This window comes from Acanthochromis polyacanthus, chromosome 7 (assembly GCF_021347895.1).
Source record: "Acanthochromis polyacanthus isolate Apoly-LR-REF ecotype Palm Island chromosome 7, KAUST_Apoly_ChrSc, whole genome shotgun sequence".
Lineage (NCBI taxonomy): Eukaryota > Metazoa > Chordata > Actinopteri > Pomacentridae > Acanthochromis > Acanthochromis polyacanthus.
This window is the reverse complement of record NC_067119.1, coordinates 15,451,137-15,470,170: the sequence shown is the minus strand read 5'-3', so window position 1 is coordinate 15,470,170 and position 19,034 is coordinate 15,451,137. Positions and strand designations below refer to the sequence as shown.

At 38.2% G+C, this 19,034-nt stretch overlaps 3 protein-coding genes and 1 long non-coding RNA gene across 5 annotated transcripts in view; 3 read left to right on the top strand and 1 right to left on the bottom strand.

Annotated features, from left to right (window-relative positions):
• Positions 1-360, bottom strand: part of oxct1a (3-oxoacid CoA transferase 1a) — a 44,242-nt gene extending 43,882 nt beyond the window's left edge. The window contains exon 1 of the mRNA XM_022191215.2: positions 110-360. Within this exon, the coding sequence (XP_022046907.1) occupies positions 110-214 (105 nt within the window). The 5' untranslated portion in view covers positions 215-360. The remainder of the gene's footprint in view (positions 1-109) is intronic.
• A 145-nt stretch (positions 361-505) lies between these two features.
• On the top strand, positions 506-6,868 carry rimoc1 (rab7a interacting mon1-ccz1 complex subunit 1). The gene is made up of 6 exons (XM_022191220.2): positions 506-738; positions 1,467-1,576; positions 3,923-4,069; positions 4,349-4,480; positions 5,563-5,677; positions 5,769-6,868. The coding sequence occupies exons 1-6, from the start codon at positions 645-647 to the stop codon at positions 6,002-6,004; spliced, it is 834 nt and encodes a 277-aa protein (XP_022046912.1). The 5' UTR covers positions 506-644; the 3' UTR covers positions 6,005-6,868.
• Positions 6,869-6,960: 92 nt separating this feature from the next.
• Positions 6,961-15,424, top strand: fbxo4 (F-box protein 4). 2 transcript variants are annotated; one of them, XM_022191217.2, is made up of 7 exons: positions 6,961-7,239; positions 12,123-12,397; positions 12,479-12,699; positions 13,179-13,254; positions 13,341-13,513; positions 13,630-13,856; positions 13,946-15,424. In XM_022191217.2, the coding sequence occupies exons 1-7, from the start codon at positions 6,961-6,963 to the stop codon at positions 14,036-14,038; spliced, it is 1,344 nt and encodes a 447-aa protein (XP_022046909.2). In that variant the 3' UTR covers positions 14,039-15,424. The 2 variants fall into 2 exon arrangements, with proteins under 2 accessions (XP_022046909.2, XP_022046908.2); XM_022191216.2 differs by having other exon boundaries at positions 13,341-13,525.
• On the top strand, positions 8,121-9,711 carry LOC127534782 (uncharacterized). Its single transcript, XR_007943221.1, has 3 exons — positions 8,121-8,466; positions 9,195-9,303; positions 9,463-9,711. It is a non-coding gene; the product is annotated as an uncharacterized LOC127534782 (long non-coding RNA).
• Positions 15,425-19,034: the final 3,610 nt, after the last annotated feature.

Genomic DNA, 19,034 nt, shown 5'->3' with positions numbered 1-19,034 from the left:
AAAAGATAAAGTCTCCGTGATGTTATGCCATTTTAATCTTCCCCCTCCATTTACAGCAGCCTCATTTCAATCTTTCTACTATGCATCAATGCCAGCGTTAAATACACACCTTGCTGAACTGGTGGCTAGCCAAGTTTACTTTGGCTCTGCGGGGACCTGGTAGGTTTTTGAAGAGCACAGTCTCCGCTCTGCACAAAGCTTTGAGAGCCGCCATGTTTTTGGAGGGACACACTGGTGGATGATGGATGAGCCAATGAAGAGACGCTCCAGCCGCTGAACGTCCTTATCTGGCTGAACGGTCGCAGACTGTGGCTAGCCAGCACAGCTAACTGAACGTCACGATGACATTGGCTGGTGCCTCCGGTGCCTCAATGGGACGGGCTAGCCGAGGGGGGCAACTGAGAGGCTCGGCTAGCTAATTTAAATTTAACCCTCTCACTGCCGTGACGCCGTGAAGAAGCACTCGGCGTGCATCCGCATTCAGTACCGTTCAACATAGCGGGGACAGAATTAATACAGGAAGTATCTGCGTGAATTTAACGGCTCATTTAGCTAACACATGCATGTACATAAAATAATGATTAATATTAAATGGCATATGAGCACGTGAGTAATCCCTGGCTCACGTGACCAACACTTTAGTCATGGCCGACGACTACAGACGACAAGGTGTCGAGTTGGAGAGAAGGATATTCGAGTTAGACATCAAGTGTTCAAGTCTCAGAGCTGAAAAGCAAGGTATCGATAAGATGTGTTGTGCTTTTTTGCCGTGTTTCCGTTTCTAGCACCTCGTTTACGTGGCTAACATTCTTTTTTAGTTTATTAGCCGACTAGCAAGCCAACAAGCTAACTTAACGTTACCCAGCGTAGGTTAGCTTGCATCCATAACAACAGCTGCTGTCCGATGAAATGATGCACATTGACAAATAACATCTTTTCTAACGGGTACCTGGCAAGCAGTAGATAGTTAACTTATTAATGTTATCGTAGCATTTACTCACGTAGTTGTGGTTGTTTTTTTAATATGCAGCTTTTCGAGGTAACGGCTAACGTACGTTTGCTAACATTAGCCAAAATGCATTATTGTTGACAAACGTCCAGCTGGCTATGGAATATAATCGGCTGAACGTTTGAGAGTAAATCAGCGTTTAGTACTTACATCGCTTTTTTATGCTGAACTGTGGCATTAGTTTTAAATGTGCTATTACGTCTCAATGCATACATTTGACAATGTAAGTATGTACTTCTTGCCATACCGTGATTGTTTGCTGAGCGATCGTATAAGCTAGTCACTTTGCTAATGACGCTTTATTAATATATCGCCAGTTGAATTGTTTTGTTGAAACACTGTGTAATTTTAAAGCGTCAACTACTAATAACAGCACACGGAAATGTGAAGCACATAGTACAAGCTTTTCTTCAGTTAAAATTTTGCAGTTGGTAATATTAACATCGTTCTTCCTTAGATGATGACTACTTACAGAATGCGTCTGCCATACTAGACAAGTTGAAAAGCTTTTACAGACAAGGAGGGGAGAGTAGCAACCTTTCCAAGCTGCTTCAGGATTACACACAGGTATTTCACTACACCAAACCTCATGAAATGTTTTGAGATGCAATTAATAGTTATATTTATTCGTGTATGTGATTATTTTTTAATAGTGTATATGATTAGTTTTCTACATACATCATTTAGGAGTGACACATGCCCATTGCAATATTCCAGTAATCATGGTGGTAATGAAAATGCTTGGTAGATCTGATCAAGAGATCTAAATACTATTGTTTAATCTTGTTTGATTATATATAACAGGGGAAAACATCATTGCATTTGGAAGGCAGAACAAGCAACTATGTGGCAGTTCTTCTTGTACAATAACAAGCTAATAATCAAGTACCAAAATTGTCATCTAAAAAATGCATTATTTATCCTAATGTCAAACTTGCAGAGGCCCTTAAGTTTCTGCAAATTCAGCTGACATCATGACTTTTAGAATCTGGAAGTGAAAATTCATGCTTAAGCTGTGAAAAAAGATAGGTAATTGGATATTTAGCCTTAAGGGGTGTTTAGAACAAGGGTAATTTCAAAACCAGGGAGTGCTTCGGTCAGTGGTTAGGTGTAAATGCGCATCTTGGCGTGCTTTCCATTTTGCTAATTATGCTTCCTCTCTCCATTTCTCTTCCATCCTCAAGTCCATAACCTGGATGTGTCAATCCCTTAAATGATGATGAGATAAAAGATTCCCAGGGAAACTTAAAGTGAAAAACCATGAATGTATCCTATGCAATTTTTTATTGGCTTTCAGGGTTCTCACCAGGATTTTTTTACAGCGTAACGGCAGGTCCTCCCGCACGTGCACGCGCATGCGCAATAGCCTTCATTAAATCTCGCGAGCAGCCGGCCCAGATGTCAGCCAATGAGCGTCACGCAGAGGCTCCAAATGCTCATGATTTAGGTCACTATTCACCGTACATGACATCACGGAAACAACCGAGACATGCTAATTGTAACCCCGAGATTGGAAGCAACTCTTAATTTTAGACGGGAACGGTCAATCGACAGGAAAGTACGGCTGAGGTGGGGAGACATAAATTAACCTAGATAAGGCACCCAGTCAATAAAAGCAATCGCCCATGGCGTTATCTGTCAAAATAACAGCGTAGCGGCCCTAATCACAGCGTAATCTTTTAAACTGACAGCGTAACAGCTCGTTACAACAGCATAACGGCCCGTTACGCTGAAATGCACTGGTGAGAACCTTGGGCTTTGGTCAAAAAGTATTTATTTGTCTGCGTCTCTGACTGGAGAGTTACAGGAGCTGGTGTACTGTTTTGAAAGCAACATCAGTCTGGTGTTATTGTTATATGATTTACTACCTGTTAAAATAGGAATGTCAGCATCCTATTTGCCTGATGAAGGTCTAGCACACAATGTTGCACAAATAATTGTATCTTGGCCAGTTAGCTAAAGTCTGAAACCTTTGGATTTACTTGTCCCAGTCCTATGCAACTGTCTCAAGTCATAGATGTGCGAGTTCCTTTAGGTTATAAATCAGGTAATTTTGCCTTTTTTTCCTTGATATTGTAATTTTCTATGTCGTTATTTTAGTGTCATATTCTGTGACTGATGCATACAAATGGTTAGCAAATTAAAGGAGAAGCATATTATATGCTATTGTCTTTTGAGTCATCAGATCGCAACCAAGTTGAATACCTAGTGTAGATTTTGGGCCAACATCTTAGACAGCGGTCTCCACAACCAAATGAGAGAATTTTTTTCATAAGAATGGTGTTTATCCCTCCACTGAAGTCTCTGAGACTTCAACTGTAACTTATTTCTGCAACTGAGATGCTGTGCATCATGACTGATCACCATCTCTCCAAAAATAATGACAACTCAAGTATTTTTTGTTGCTAAATAAGATTTCTCTATTTTTCCTTTCTTCCTCACATCTGTTGCATCCTGTGTAGCACATCTCAGCATAGAGATGCAAGCGAAGAAAGAAACATTGGTTAAAAAAAAAAAAAGACCAAGCATCCTATGTTCTGTGCAGTGGTTTAATCCTTGACTAAAAAGGCTTAGGAGGTTGTTAATATTGAGTTTCTAGTAATTAATTAGCTACTACATGTTTCCTACAAGTTAATTAGGTATGTATAAGGACGCTTGAAACGTTTTTTTTAAAACCAGTTTTATTGAGTTATTTGGAGAGGTGGTTGTAGCAGTGGCTATCACTTTAGCCATTGTTATACTCTTGCAAGTATATTATCAGTTTAATCACTGATTTGATTTACTTTATGAATGAAGAGCTTCCAAAAAATATTTTGTAAGTAGAGGGACGTAATTATATCTGACAACTTTAACAGATTATTCAGTGTTGTCTGTGGATCCACATTTGTTTATATATTTTTTTTAATCATTTAGGTAATTCTAGACATCACTTTTTATGAAGAGAATAAACTGGTGGACCAGGAGTTCCCTGAGGACTGTTCACCATTTAAAATCCAGCAGCTGCTGCAAGACCTGACCGAGCCAGAAGTTTTGGCAGCAAGGTTAACGCCAACGCAAGAGGTATACACGTTTGTCTGAGAATGATTTTGTGTGTTTCATGCTACTCCACATAGTAATTAATGAAGTCCTTATCATGAAATCAAGAAGAGAGACAACATCAGAATGTGTAATCTGGCCCATTTACTTCAATATAAATATAACTATATAGTGTTTTGGACTGGTTATCTATCAAGTATAACTTTTGTAAGAGGTGTGGTCCACGTTTCTCTGTGGCACATATGTCATTGACTTGCAAGTAACATGTCATCATGTGACAGTACTGTTCATGGTGTCTGACAGGTGCAGTCTGTGTTGGGCCTAGAGCTGTTAGAATGCCTCTACTGGAGACGCGGAGCTCTGCTGTACATGTACTGCCATACCCTTCATCAGCGGAAACAGTGGATCAAGAAAAACAAGGACACATTCCTTAAGGTACCACACTTTGCAATGGTCTAAATCAGGGGTCGGCAACCCGCGGCTCCGGAGCCGCATGCGGCTCTTTCAGCCCTCTGTTGTGGCTCTCTGTAACTTTGGAAAATACATTGTTCTGCCTTTCAGGCGCGTTTCAATGCATTTTAATATAGATAATTTTATTGTGAAATTACCGCTCTTACTTTGACGTGTCACTCCACCGGATGTGCTGTGCCTGTGACATGAGAGCGCAAAGCTAATGCAGAGAGACAACACGGAGCTTCCGATTCCCACACGTTTCATGCCTTTTTTAAATTTTGCTCCTGGAGAAGCAACGCCTGTAGTTTCACATCGTTTTGTACTCAAGAATGGCAAGCCTGTATATTAAAGCTCCACTCCAAGAAAGACAAGTCTTAGAGTCAAAAATACTCATGATAGGGTAATACACGTTACTCGCAAGAACACGGCTCGATGTCACATCCAGGCAGCAGGTCAGAGAGTCAGAGGAGTGTCGTCTTGGAAAATAGGGCAGCGACTTACCGGAGAAAAGTTATTAGCTTCAGATAAATAGATATAGATTTTCCAAGTTAAATAGACATTCGCAAAATATTGATTTCCAGCTAACATTATGTAACATATGAGGTCCAGGAGCAAAAATGACATTAACCAAGTAAGATAAATATTAGTGGTAGGACACAATTAAAAAATGAATCTATCTATTTAGAGGCTTTGTAATTAAGTAATCACGACTGATTAACAAGGGCATAGAGGTAAAAACAAAAAATGATATATACAGCATTGTCTTCATTTTATTTATTTATTTTATTTTATTTTATTTTTGTCTTCATTTTAAATGCCAAAAGGATTTTGCGGCTCCCGGTGTTTTCTTTTCTGTGGGAAACAGGTCGAAATGGCTCTTTGAGTGTTAAAGGTTGCTGACCCCTGGTCTAAATAGATTGAATAAATATTGCTTGTGAACAGAGAGGTGAGCTAAGCCGATTCAGCCATACAAATTAACTTTGCTTTGGTGTTAACAGTAGTCCAGTTTCGAATGATTTTGTTGGCACATGCTGATAATAGGTCTAATGTACATTTTGACCTAGTGTATTCAGGAAGGCGTGCGCTACCTGATGCGAATGCTGCAGGTGAGAAACTCTGTGAAGCTCAACGATGGGGTGGTGCTCCATGACACCGCTACAGCAAGTATCCTATCTGAAGGTAAATATGTTGTCAGCGTTGTTGTTATGACAAAAACTGTCCTGCTGCTTCTGTTTTATTATACTCACTGTTTGCTTATGTTTTCTTCCAGGCATCTTTTCAGACACGCACCTGTTGACGATGATGTACATTGGGGAGATGTGCTTCTGGGCAGTCAAGTACGAAGACTGCAGCGCTGACACTATGGATCGTAAAGAAGATCGCCTCCAGTTTCGGGACATTGGCACTCAGATCCTCAACAAATATGTGCTTGCCTGTGAGGGCCCTCTGCAAGGCCAGGGCTGGAACACAGAGAATGCCAAGGAAATCCTTAGTATTTTACAGTGAACCAAGCTGCTCCTCTGTCGATGTTGCCCTCGGGCACAGATCTAAGTTCAGTATTCTAATGTGTCAATCCCAAATAAAAAACGGAACCCATCAGATGGGGTGTAATGTTGTGGAAGGTTATGGGTGAGGCACGGGGAGAAAATGTAGGTGAAGCAAGAGTCTTTGGATCAGTGTCTATAGGCAACCTAATCTTATGCCAAATGGCCCAGGCCAAAGCAGGTGAATGAGAAGTTAGAAAGTAAAAGACTGGCTGTGTAAGACAGAGACTGCATCAGAGGCTGTTGAATAATTATTTGCCCTGTCCTGCTGAAAGAGCAGTTATCATCCTGTTTCCAGACTGTTGACTGGGGCATTTGTTTTGCTCTAAGAATGTGTTATAATAACATTGATATTAATAAAAAGAGGTTATTAATTAAAGATAATTGACCTTTTTTCATTTTTAAGATTGTTACAAGTTTAAAGATAATCCAGCTGGAAATGAGACATTGCACATTAACATTTTATTTATTGTTTTGTTGCCATTTTGTTATGCTTTTAATATATTATAATAGCATATACATATGTATGTATGTGTGTATAAAATATACGCACAAAACAGCAAAGAAAGGTGTTCAAAACTGTTTGACAAAAATGTATTCATGACCAATTTGAAGTATGTTCAAGTTTGTTCATACCAGCTTTGTAATGCCACTTGTATTTTCATCTGTTGCAAGTTCCTTTTTTTCTGCCACTTGCATAACATTGATAGTGTAACTATTAATAGAGAATCTGTGTTGTTTGGACAAAAATCATTTTCTGTTTTTTATGTCCTTGTTGACAATAAACACGTGCTTTGTTTTAAGAAAAACAAAACATTGCAACACAGATCATTAAACGTCATTTATTTGCGTTCAGCTTAATAATATTTTACAACTTCAATACCCACAATGCCCCATTCCTGCCACTAACAAGGAAGTATGAGAAGTAGGGAAACGTCAGAGCCCGGAAATTCTCTGGAAACGTCGGCATTGTTGACATTTAGCTCGAAGTACTGTGATTTAATAGTGATTTATTTAATATTGCACAAATCTGAAATCATGGCCGAAAAGATTCAGCAACTTGAGTCTGTAGTAATTCGCAACCTCAGACGGTTTAGAGACCGATATTTTCCAGATAAAGTTGCTAAAGATATCTTGGTGCCTGCTGTAAATCTTGGACAACACGATGCACAATCTGGATTTTTGGACACCTTACCGGTAAAGTAAATGGGGCTTTCATTGGCAGTTAATTTGAGTTATTTTCTCTTACTGTTTGAGCGTGTTTACATGTTTTAACACCTGTTTCTGTTCATCTCAGCCATCTAAATAGAGCAATATTAGACCGAAACTTCAGCTCCCCTGTAAGCATGGCCAAAAACTGCTGTAAATATTGTGTGTGTTATGTTTTTTGTTTTTTTCCTATTAAAAAAAATGTAATTTACCCGGTCGTTTTTTTTTCTAAATTGACATGGACGTTCAGGTTTTTGGGTCAATTCAGAGAAATTTGGCACTTTAAGCTAACAGAAAAATTGGCAACGGTAATCTAGTGAAAGCACATCGTAGAGAAGTAACCCAGTTTATTTAAAACAAAATATCTTATGTACACTGCAAAAACAGTCAATCAAAGCAATTGATCTTTTCTGGTTAACTTAGTCCAAATATGTGTCTCTCTCTCTCTCTCTCTCTCTCTCTCTCTATATATATATATATATATATATATATATATATATATATATATATATATATATATGGCATGCCGTTTAGGAAATTATATATATAATGAAAGTCGATATATATATAATGAAACTTGATATATATATAATGAAAGTCGATATATATATAATGAAACTTGATATATATATAATGAAACTTGATATATATATAATGAAAGTCGATATATATATAATGAAACTTGATATATATATAATGAAACTTGATATATATATAATGAAAGTTGATATATATATATATATATATCAACTTTCATTATATATATATCAACTTTCATTATATATATATCGACTTTCATTATATATATATCAACTTTCATTATATATATATCTCGACTTTCATTATATATATATATATCGACTTTCATTATATATATATATCGACTTTCACTATATATATATCAACTTTCATTATATATATATCAAGTTTCATTATATATATATATCAACTTTCATTATATATATATCAAGTTTCATTATATATATATCGACTTTCATTATATATATATATCAACTTTCATTATATATATATCAAATCTTTTTTTCCTACCGAGCCCCGGAAGGGACATGTCCGTATGGCGAAGCGACAACGAAGGACACTCACCCGGACGAGAATTTTATTGAGTTTTATTTTAAAATCGGCCTGAAACACACAGACATTCAAGCAGTGCGATGCGCTAAGAGTCTGCCATGCAGACCAGCGATCCTGATAATGGTAAGTTTTATTTCTCCAACATCCTGCTGTTATCCTACTATGAATACGCTAGCTACAACAGTCCCACATCAGTATTATGAACGTTCCGCCAGCTAACGCGGTCCGGACACCGGATCAGTGATTAGAGGTTGGCGTTCAACTATTGTTTGCCAGCCAGTTAGCCGCTGGTAAGCTAACAAGCTATGAAACAACTCCTTATAAAACCGGAGGAAAGCAGCAGCAATATTTCAGTCCAAGACCTGTATTCAGAACCTCCCACGCTGTTACACAATGACCCATTAATCATATTACTGAACTATATGGTTATCATTGAAATTTCCCTTGAAGAACCAGTGAACTCTTTGCGAACACATTTTAATTTATGTGTTGATTATGTTTCGTATCAGTAATACAAGTCTAAAAAACTGATTGAAATGATCAAGTTAACACAATGAAGTAAAGAGTACTGGTAATCTGCAGCTATTTTCATAATTTCAAGGTGAAATTCTGATGTGTGATTTTCTAGCTTTGCAGATGTGGAAATCCAATGCACTGATTTCTTATACACAGATGCTTTTGGTGTTTTTTGTTGTAAAATAAAACAAGGCATTTATCACTGTTGGAAATTATTACAGGTATTATTTGTAAGACTTTCTAACATTGTATGGACAAAGCAATAAATCAGTTAATGGATAAAATCATTTGTATTACAGATGCTATCAACAGCATGTCTTGTTCATTTTATTTAGTTGTCGGCCTTGGATGATGAGGTCCAGTTACCAGGAGCACTAGTCTGCAGCTTACTGGTTCCGTCTTGCAGCTCCTCCACGCTGTCCTCCTCTCTACAGACCAAATCAAGTAAGATCTGTTTAGACTATGCAGACATCAACATGATCAGTATGTTATCTTTTGACCCATCCTAAAATCACAAAATAGAACATTTACTTTAAGTTAACTGTGTTTATGAAAATAGAAAATAATTACTGACAACTCGTACTTTTTGGTGCTTTTATGCAGGAAAAGGGAACCAGGAAGCTGCTGTGGATCCTCTGCAGTATCTGGAGAGGTCAGAGGAACGTTTCTTGGAACAGATTGGAAGACACCAAGACGTGACCTCTGCCATGCTCCAGAACATCCAGAAGATGAATGAAAACCTTGGTTGCACTGATGGGACGCATGGTGTCGGTGCTGGAGCAACTGTCCCAGAATTAAACTGCATTGTTGACTATTGGCTTTTCTAGAAAATAAATCTTTTTTAGTACTTCACCTGTTTTGTATTTTACTCATGCACTTTGGATGAATGAACAGAAATTTGTGATGAGAGATGCAAATTTTGTCTATAATCTACAGAGACTTTATTCAGTGTTCAGTGCACACTTTTGTTACACACATTTTGACAGATAAGCAGTTGTGCTTTTCAAGCAGATTTTAGTCAGAAACATCAGTAGCATATATTGTTGTTTTTTTTACTGTTACACCAATCTAGGTAGATAAACTGCACTACTGCAGCAGACATATTATTGAAATGTGCTTCTATTATGTGTCTACATACACTGCTCACAAGTAGTTATTCAACTTTTGGGTGAAATTGATGGAAAATATAAAAAGTGCACGCTGTAGTGATATATCATAAAAGTAGGGTATTTAACTAGAAACATGCAATAGTGATTTCCTCATCTCAAAAAAAATTATTGAATCAAAAGCTAACAACAGTGGAGGGTATGTCACAATAAAAATGTCTCAGTTTGGACAGAACAGCAGCCTTCAGCTGAAATCCAGTACAATTGTGTCCCACCAGTGGCGTGATCATGGATGTGTCCAGGCAGCAGCTGACCTCTGCCTCGTAATTAGCCTTAAGACCAGCTATAAAGATAAACATAGATATTATCATTATCATCAACATATGGTGCATGTGTTTAACCTTTAAGCTATGTAGGGATGCAAATGTAGTCGAAGCTAAGTAGCTAAGCTAATGCTAACACGTTCAGTGTTCAGAATCAAAACATCTCTAAAAATTACCTGTTTTCTCAAACGTAGTCGCCGTTCCCTGTGACAACCATGAAGACAGATAGATAATCACAGAAGAGCTCATCTGAAGAGCAAATGTCCAATAAGGTTCCTGTTTTTGTTTGCCATGTCCTTCCAGGGCTCAGTAGGAAAAAGTCTGAATATATGGAATGAAACTTTGAATAGATGGAATGAAAATCTGAACATTCTATATTCCGACTTTCATTATATATATATCAAGTTTCATTATATATATATCAACTTTCATTATATATATATATCAACTTTCATTATATATATATCAATTTTCATTATATATATATATATCAACTTTCATTATATATATATCAATTTCATTATATATATATCAAGTTTCATTATATATATATCAACTTTCATTATATATATATATCAACTTTCATTATATATATATCAACTTTCATTATATATATATATATCAAGTTTCATTATATATATATCAAGTTTCATTATATATATATATCAATTTTCATTATATATATATCAAGTTTCATTATATATATATCGAGTTTCATTATATATATATCAAGTTTCATTATATATATAATTTCCTAAACGGCATGCCATATATATATATATATATATATATATATATACTTCAATTTTTATTTTTAAATAACTTTTAAATGTAAAAACATGGCTTCTTATAACTTTGAGGCATTTTGACTGAAATGTTGAATGACTCAACAGCTAAGAGTTTCCTCAACCAAGGAAATTAAGTAAGTCAAATGAGGAAGAAACTTTTTAAACTTGTAAAAGCAAAGCCAACTATTGTCTAAGTGAGAAGTTGATTCAACTTAATATCTTAACTTGAACTTGTTATTTTCAAGTTAATTTAATGTAACTCAGCTAGTTACACAACTAATGAGATGCCTTTTAACCACTGAATCAATGTAAGTGCAGTTAACTCACATTTTTGAGGCAGCAGAGGAACTTGAGGTCTCTAATATGAATGGACTTAAATGTGTTTAATTTATCTGACTATTTTTCAAGAAAATATTTCATTTTCCTGCAACATTAGTCGGACACTTTACCATTGTAGAATCTGATAGTCATTAAACATGACAAACTTCACCATTTAGATGTTAAAACACTGTTTACTCACCAAATACATTTTTTTAGTGGAGAGGTGTGATAGACATTTACAGAGGACAATACTTAACATTACATAAAGTGAACCCTGTATTCATTTGGGGCAATGGCAACTAAGCCAAGCAAAGGAAAAAACAAATCTACAATATTGGTACCATTTTAAATGCCTTTACTATCAAGAGTACTTTCACATTGTTGAAATACTAGTTTTACTCAACTGGCCTCAAGGTTTTGTATATCTCTTGCATCAGTGATGAATAAAGGCTGAAGGCCATTGATTATACAGATGTTGGTGTTATTGATTGTTCACAGTTTGCTCCCTGCTTCCATCTCTTGCCTGTTCTTGATCAGCACTTAGCCTTAATCTGTCATCAGTGGTGGTTAATTGTTCGACTTGGAATTCAATTAGAACTGACACTTTTATGGGCACTAAACTAAAACATAGCACCCAGGTTGTCTTGTGAGGACGTATCAGAATATACACTTGTTAACAACATTAAGCAGTGATTAGAATATTTTTTATCTCCTTCCTCCTAAAGGTGGATGTACAGTTTCTGATTATGACCTTTCTATCTCCTGCGGACATCTGCCGCCTGGGAGCCACTAGTCGGTACTGGAGGGCCATGGTTAGGGATCCATTGCTGTGGAGGTACTTCCTGCTGCGGGACATGCCATACTGGTCCTCCATTGATCATGTGAGCATGCCCAATCTGGAGCTGCTGGATGCACCATTAGTCAGCGAAGACGAGAGCCTGGACGATAGAGAAGAGGGGGAAGAGAGAGGGATGGAGCTGAAATTTGACTGCATGTCTGAGTGGGTATCTTTGGCTGTCATTCGGCTTCAAGGTCAGCTGGTAGCAAGTAAGTTTTTTGACCACCTTTTTTGTGTCAACAGATACCTAAAAGGCTGCCCATCCTGCAGAAAGCAATGGCTTCCTTCACGGCCGGCATATGAGGTTGTGACCTCTTTTCTTCAGTCTCTGGTGCCCTCATCTGAACCACGTTATGCCATGTTTGGCCCTGGCATGGAGCAGCTGGATGTCTCTTTAGTCACGAGGCTCATGTATTCCCCAGACATTCTTCCTGTGTCAGGAATTCCACACAGACAAATAAATGGTGAGAAAACGTTGATGTTCAGTGCTTATAATAATGGGTCTTGCTATTATTATTTACACAGTGATTACAGCTCTAAAGTTTCATTTGGCAGATGCTTTTGTCCAAAGCGATGTACATCTGAGAGTCGATACAACACAGGCTAGGATCTAGTTAGGAGAAAAACAACCTGGATAAGTGCCATAAAACAAGTTCAGGTGTGACAAGGCCCGCCCAAGTCAGTTGTAAAGTCTGGCTTCTTCTTTAGCCACTAAAATGGTGCTTTAATGCAAATATTACATTATTGCATTTCAATCACACAGACTGGATCAAGAAAAACATTAGGGGGAATAAGCAATTATCTTACTGGTATCATACGTGTTGTAAGTTTATTTATCTACCACTAGGTGGCAGTACTGACCCACTGTCTTGCTAGTCACTTTCAGCCTAACTGTTAAAAGAATGTAACCAAACCAGGGTCAACGTTTTCTTCTCTATTCTAGGTGTTGGCTCAGGGATCAGTTACGTGTTCAACAACCAACACAAATTTAATATCCTGACTCTATATTCAACCAACAGGTAAGCACTTCCAATTGCTGATATTTTCCTGGATATTAAAGTGAGTACAGCTACGGTTCATAACATTTGTGTGTTTGCATCTGCAGGGCAGAGAGGGAAAGAGCCAGAGTGCAGCAGCAGAGCATCAGTAATAAGCTCTTTACTTTTGAAGGAACCGATGAGTCGGGTGACCCGGTTTATAGTCCTGCTCCTCAGGTCCAACAAGTGTGCCAGGTGGTGGATGGTTTCATCTACGTAGCCAATGCAGAGCCTGGGAGAGGTGAGATTACAGGTGTTTTTGTTGTTGCTGCTCCTGGTTTTCGCCTGTTACCATGTCGCACAAGTTTTTGATCGATCAGCGCACAACATTTGCATTATAATCCATGACTTCCACAGGGGAAGGGATATCAGAGGTGATCCAGCTTCGTGCTGTGGTGAACTGTGCTGGTGCTGCCACATCCAGGCCTCTGCTGGTGCTCTCCTGTATCTCCAGAGAACCTTCACAACCAGCTCAAACAAATGGCCAACATAACAATACAGACGGACTCAGCACCAGGTGTCGAACTCCTTGTGTTGAAATGGCAAAGAGACTCGGCCTGCCCCAGCTGTCGAACCGCTGGATGGTAATCTCTTGTTGTTTGATCAGCTAAAGCGCTTTTACATTCATCTAGTTTGTAGAGATTTTCAACCTGTTTTTCTTTTTCATGATCAGGTGCAGGACGCAGTTGCAGAATCTCTGTCAGGTCTTCTGGATGGCATTTCCTGGTTACTGAGATGTTCGGGAGTCAAACTCTACGGTAGCTAGTTTCCTGACTGCTGCTGTTGCTGCCGGATGAATTGAATCCAGAGAACACATTGCTACATCCTCCTGACACCGATTCACACTGCGGTATTTTCTGAGTAATGTGTACCACGCACGCTCTGAATGTTTCTGGACTGGAGCGCTGCCCGTGGAATTTAATGAACTGCATGAGCAGAAAAGGAACTGGGTTGATAACTGTTATTAATCACGTTTATCTAACGTGTTAGTATTTACAGAAAGATCAATACATCGTAATTATAGCAGGACAGAAGGTTATACAAACACAAGTGAGCCACAAACCTTTGTTGAACACTATTTTCTGCCCTATAGCAGAACAATAAATGGTTGATGCTGTAATAACAATCATTTCACAGAAAAGCAGGAAGACACAGAAACACAGGCTCTGGTGTAGAAATAGAAAATGAAAAATGCTGTGAAATCCACACTTTGATCCAATTTATTACCACCTTGCAGTGAAACGTTTACATGTTAAGCTCTAATGGAAATATATACGTTACTTTAATTTATGCACATCATGACATGGCATGGTGATGTGCTAATGGGTCAGGTGGTCCTGTTGTTTAACAGACATTGATTGTGCAATTTTTAGACATTTTTACGACGTATTTTCAATGCTTTATTAGAATCATAATTACATACATAAAAAATATTTTAAATGTAGTATTATGTGCCAACAGTCCTTCAACAAAACACCATCCTCTGTAACTTACAGACGCAGATTTTTAATCAAATGATTTGCGGACATTTACTGCAAAGGAATGACTGTTCGAGTTAAAAATACATTAAAAGCAATTTAATATATGAAGAGTTAATTTGATCAATTTTCAGAGAACTTTTTATTTTATTGTTTACTTGAGATAATATCAATCAAACTGAAGTTGGTTCAACAAAGCTTTACATCTCCCAACGTAAAGCTGTGCAAAGACACAACCAGGTTCAAACACAGCTTTGAAATGTCCCCAGGCAGACATATGGATTTCCACACCATAAAGGTTATTACTGAGCTTTCTCCCACAGATAATTCAGATGATGGCCATTTCTACAATGTCTGAAAATCCATATCTGCTACTTTCATGTGTGGTAAGCCTGAAAATTACATGAATTCTCTTCTCGCTTCCCCATTCTGGTTCATACTGCATGGAAATTATAATGACACTGTTCATGTCTACATTTGTATGTGCTGGTTTACTAAATCTAAATTCCAGCGCAATACAATCATTGCATCTCTCTCCTAATGTGTTAAAGTTGTGTTTGCGATCTGAAAATTACCACCAAATTCAGTGTCCCTGGTGGTAGTGTTCACATGCTGTAATGACAACAATAGAATAATTTTTACAGCATGTAAGACATTAAAGATAATGGGCTTCAGTGATGCTCTTTCGTTCTCGTACCCTAGGTAACCACAAATCATTGGCAAAAGTATGCCCCCCACCCACTAGGCCTTTCCATCAAAAGGTTCCTCAGTCTCAGCAGTCATTTTTATACATATACAGTTTTATAAAAAGACTATGATTGGTGCAATTTGGGTGCATTAAGCGAAGCTGAACACTGGTGAAGCGGAGATTGAATCTTTTTTTTTTTTATCCTGGTGATATTTATTTTTAGGGAGATGATGGAAGAGTCAGCGGCTGTGTGTGGTGTGTCTATGTGGGATTTGTGTGTTTCTGAGAGAGAGAGAGACAGACGGACCCTGATTTCTTATCTCTACATACCTCTCTGTTCTCTGTAAACAGGATGTCTCTCTCTTTGGTCTTCACTCCACAGTTATTTACCTGCAACGTGTGTGTGTGTGTGTGTGTGCATGCGTGCGTGTGTGAGTGTGCTTGCGTATACAGACGATGGAGGTGGACCACATCAGAAAAGTATGGGAACCAATTTTTAGGACAGGCATGCAGAGAATAATATTCCATAATCCTTTGTTATTACTCTGTGATCCTGATCAAGCCATTGGAGGTAGAGGACCACCAGTGACTGGCATTGCGAGTGTGCATGAATATGTGTGGTTACAGTCTGAATCAATGAAGAAGTGATATGAGCTGAGAGATAGAAAAGAAGCTGTATTACTGTGTTTTTGCAGCCAGGATGTGTTGGATCCACAACTTGCTTGGAAAGGATATTTTCAAGGTTTGTTTATTTAGACCGCAGACTGTGAGCCATTAGCACACATCCCTACATAATGGTGGTTGGAGTTCAGCGGGGGAGGATCCTGAGCCATGTTGTGGAACCGCTGAATGAATACCAGACATCCAGCTGCCTCTTGTCTTCCACAATCACAAGGGGCCTCTGGGATTTGATGTCATGAAGAAGATGCCCCTATTTACTGACCTAAGACAGTTTACAGACACACTGAACATTATGAGGATGGTTGAAGCATACTATGTGTGTCAGGCGTGTATTAGAGACGCCAGAATGAATGTGGTAAAAATACTGTGCACACAAAAGAGGTCCAAATCTGTGATTTAAGCTCTGTGTGATGCCAAGTGGTAGAGATTTTTATCTGTGTGTGAAACAGACTTTGCTGAAACACAGTTAATAGTCTTCTTTATGCACCAAGAAAAAAATAATCCGCAGTATTTCATATGCAGCCTATTTACTTATGTAACACGACGAATGTTTTGACAGAGGTATTTCCTATATATTCCCCGAGGTTTTTACTGCTCAATGAAACCTAAGTTTTATTGCAGTCGGACATATAGTATTTCCAGCAGTGGCCTTGTTTGACTTGGTTTACATACAGCTTTTTAGCGTCAAACACTGAATTTTCAGAAGCACATTTACCACGTAGTGAAACTGCAAAATAAGTGTCTCTTTTTTTAAACAAGTATTTGCCTTGGAATTAGATCAAAATATGGTTTTAGTTGCATGCCTATTTTTGAAAAGCAGTTATTCTGTACCTAAATGAAAACAGGCTTTAATGGAAACACTAAAAGCAACAGTTTTACAACCTGAGCCCATAATTCTGCAACAGCTGCTACTCTCACATTGCTCATGATATTAGGACTTTGTTGAAAGTGCATGTGTATGTTCCAGGTCTGGTGTATTTATTGAATCCAGTTAATTTGTCCAAATCAAAGTGTAGTAATCAAACACTGTAAATGCACACGTTGCAAAGGTAGAGTAGACACAACAATACAAGTAAACACGCAGATGCAAAGTTGAGAACAGCGTAGCCACTGTAGATCTGAGTAACTTGACTCTGAATGCAGCTCACAGATTTAAATCCACTGTCATTCTCCAACTTCTCTGTTTAATAGCACTCTTTCTGTGTTCTGCGGTCCCTCTTCTTCACTCTCTCCTCCTTTCATTAGAGTTAAGTCCCTAATTTGTATTCTATGATAACAGCCGAGATTAAAGTAGGCATTGAAAAAAAAAACATCATTTGCATGATGCATTCAGTGATTAGGCTAAGCGTCCCTCTTAATTGTGTTGTTTTGCACATGGTGGGGCTCTCATGCTGATACTCTGTGGAGCTTACTCATCCCATGCAATCTTGCCAATTCACTTCAATTTCCTGCCCACTTCACTGCATCCGTCCCACCGACCTCCTGCTGTCATATATATGGCAGGTTAGGGAGTTGGAATATCGGATTGGGGTTCAGAAGTATTAATGGTGAATTATTTGTGAATCACTTTGAGCCTGTCAGCAGGACTGCGTTAAGGAGGAGCACAGTGATCCATTCATATATTTTTGCTGTTATTCTTTATGTGTATGTACACGTGCGTGCATGTGCTCGCGCATGTTTAAGTGTTCCCCCTGTAGCCATGTCCTAATCCGATAGACAGCGAGGACCTGACATAGCTGCAAATGGCCACACTTTGATGTGAAACTGCACTAAATGCATTACAGGTGACTTGCAGGGGGATGACACAAAGGGTAGTCTTTCATTAGGTGCGAAATAAAAACAGACAGCGAAACACAAATTACATGGCTATTGAAAGGCATGCTATTGAAGAAAACCAATTATAGGAATACGGCTGTGACTTATGTCGCCTGAAGCAACTCAGCTAGGTGGCTCAGAAACTGAAAATCAAGCACTTTTGTGGAACAACTGTCAAAAAAAGGCATCGGAAATTGCAGTCCATTCCTCAGTTGTGTTGATCATTTTAAAAAATTCTCTGGAAATAAATCAAAGTATCGTAGCTGTATGTCTTCACACATAAATGAGCCAAATCGATACAATGTGTGAGACATTGGATGCGGTTTGTGTTTTTCTTTTACTGGTTCTGTACACACTAACCCCTGCTGTAAACATCACTGACATACTAAATCCACCACAGAAGACAGTCCTCGAGAAGTGCACCATTTACTTCAGTTGGATTGTTGAAAACTACATTTCCCTGCTATTTTAGGAAATGATTTAGCCTTTGTTTAAAATAAAAAAAGGTTTCCATCTGAACCCATAATCTTGGGTCTGAGCACCACAGACTGGAGAAATTGAAAAATACTTACATATTCTGAATAATGCATTGTTTGATCTGGTGTGATTTTTTTTAAAACGTTAACACAGAATTACAGAATAATGTCAGCCTTTCCTTTGACACTGATTATTATGTTACATTTGTGACTCCACCAGAATGGATGGGCAAAGTCATGGACAGAATCACTCAGGTTGGATCACTAAAAATAAAACCACTGCATGCATCAAGAAAGAAATCTGTTGTGAAAACTGCTTTCAGGCTGAAGTTGTTGGCGTTGTCAAACTGCAGCAGTTCATGCATAAAAACTAGGCGACTCTACTGACAAATAATAGATGAAATTACTCAAAAATTATATCATTTTCATAGCTGCTGCAAAGACGAGCATCAGAGCTGTCACCAAACATCCCACAGAGAGCTTTGGGGACCCAGTTCCAGCCCTGTGGTGCATTCACAATGGCATTGGTCTGTGGGCCAGATGCATTGTTCTGTTGTCACATCTAATACAACATAAGTCCACATGATTTAATAACAAGGGAACTAATTCACTGGACGCCCCCAC

What these genes read in the sequence shown, in the direction of transcription:
- rimoc1 (XM_022191220.2), top strand. Translation starts at nt 645, where the DNA reads ATGGCCGACGACTACAGACGACAAGGTGTCGAGTTGGAGAGAAGGATA. An exon ending in TCTCAGAGCTGAAAAGCAAG is followed by an intron (nt 739 to 1,466) that starts GTATCGATAAGA and finishes GTTCTTCCTTAG; the next exon opens with ATGATGACTACTTACAGAAT. An exon ending in TGCTTCAGGATTACACACAG is followed by an intron (nt 1,577 to 3,922) that starts GTATTTCACTAC and finishes TTAATCATTTAG; the next exon opens with GTAATTCTAGACATCACTTT.
- fbxo4 (XM_022191216.2), top strand. Translation starts at nt 6,961, where the DNA reads ATGAGAAGTAGGGAAACGTCAGAGCCCGGAAATTCTCTGGAAACGTCG. An exon ending in GATTTTTGGACACCTTACCG is followed by an intron (nt 7,240 to 12,122) that starts GTAAAGTAAATG and finishes TTCCTCCTAAAG; the next exon opens with GTGGATGTACAGTTTCTGAT. An exon ending in ACTCTATATTCAACCAACAG is followed by an intron (nt 13,255 to 13,340) that starts GTAAGCACTTCC and finishes TTGCATCTGCAG; the next exon opens with GGCAGAGAGGGAAAGAGCCA.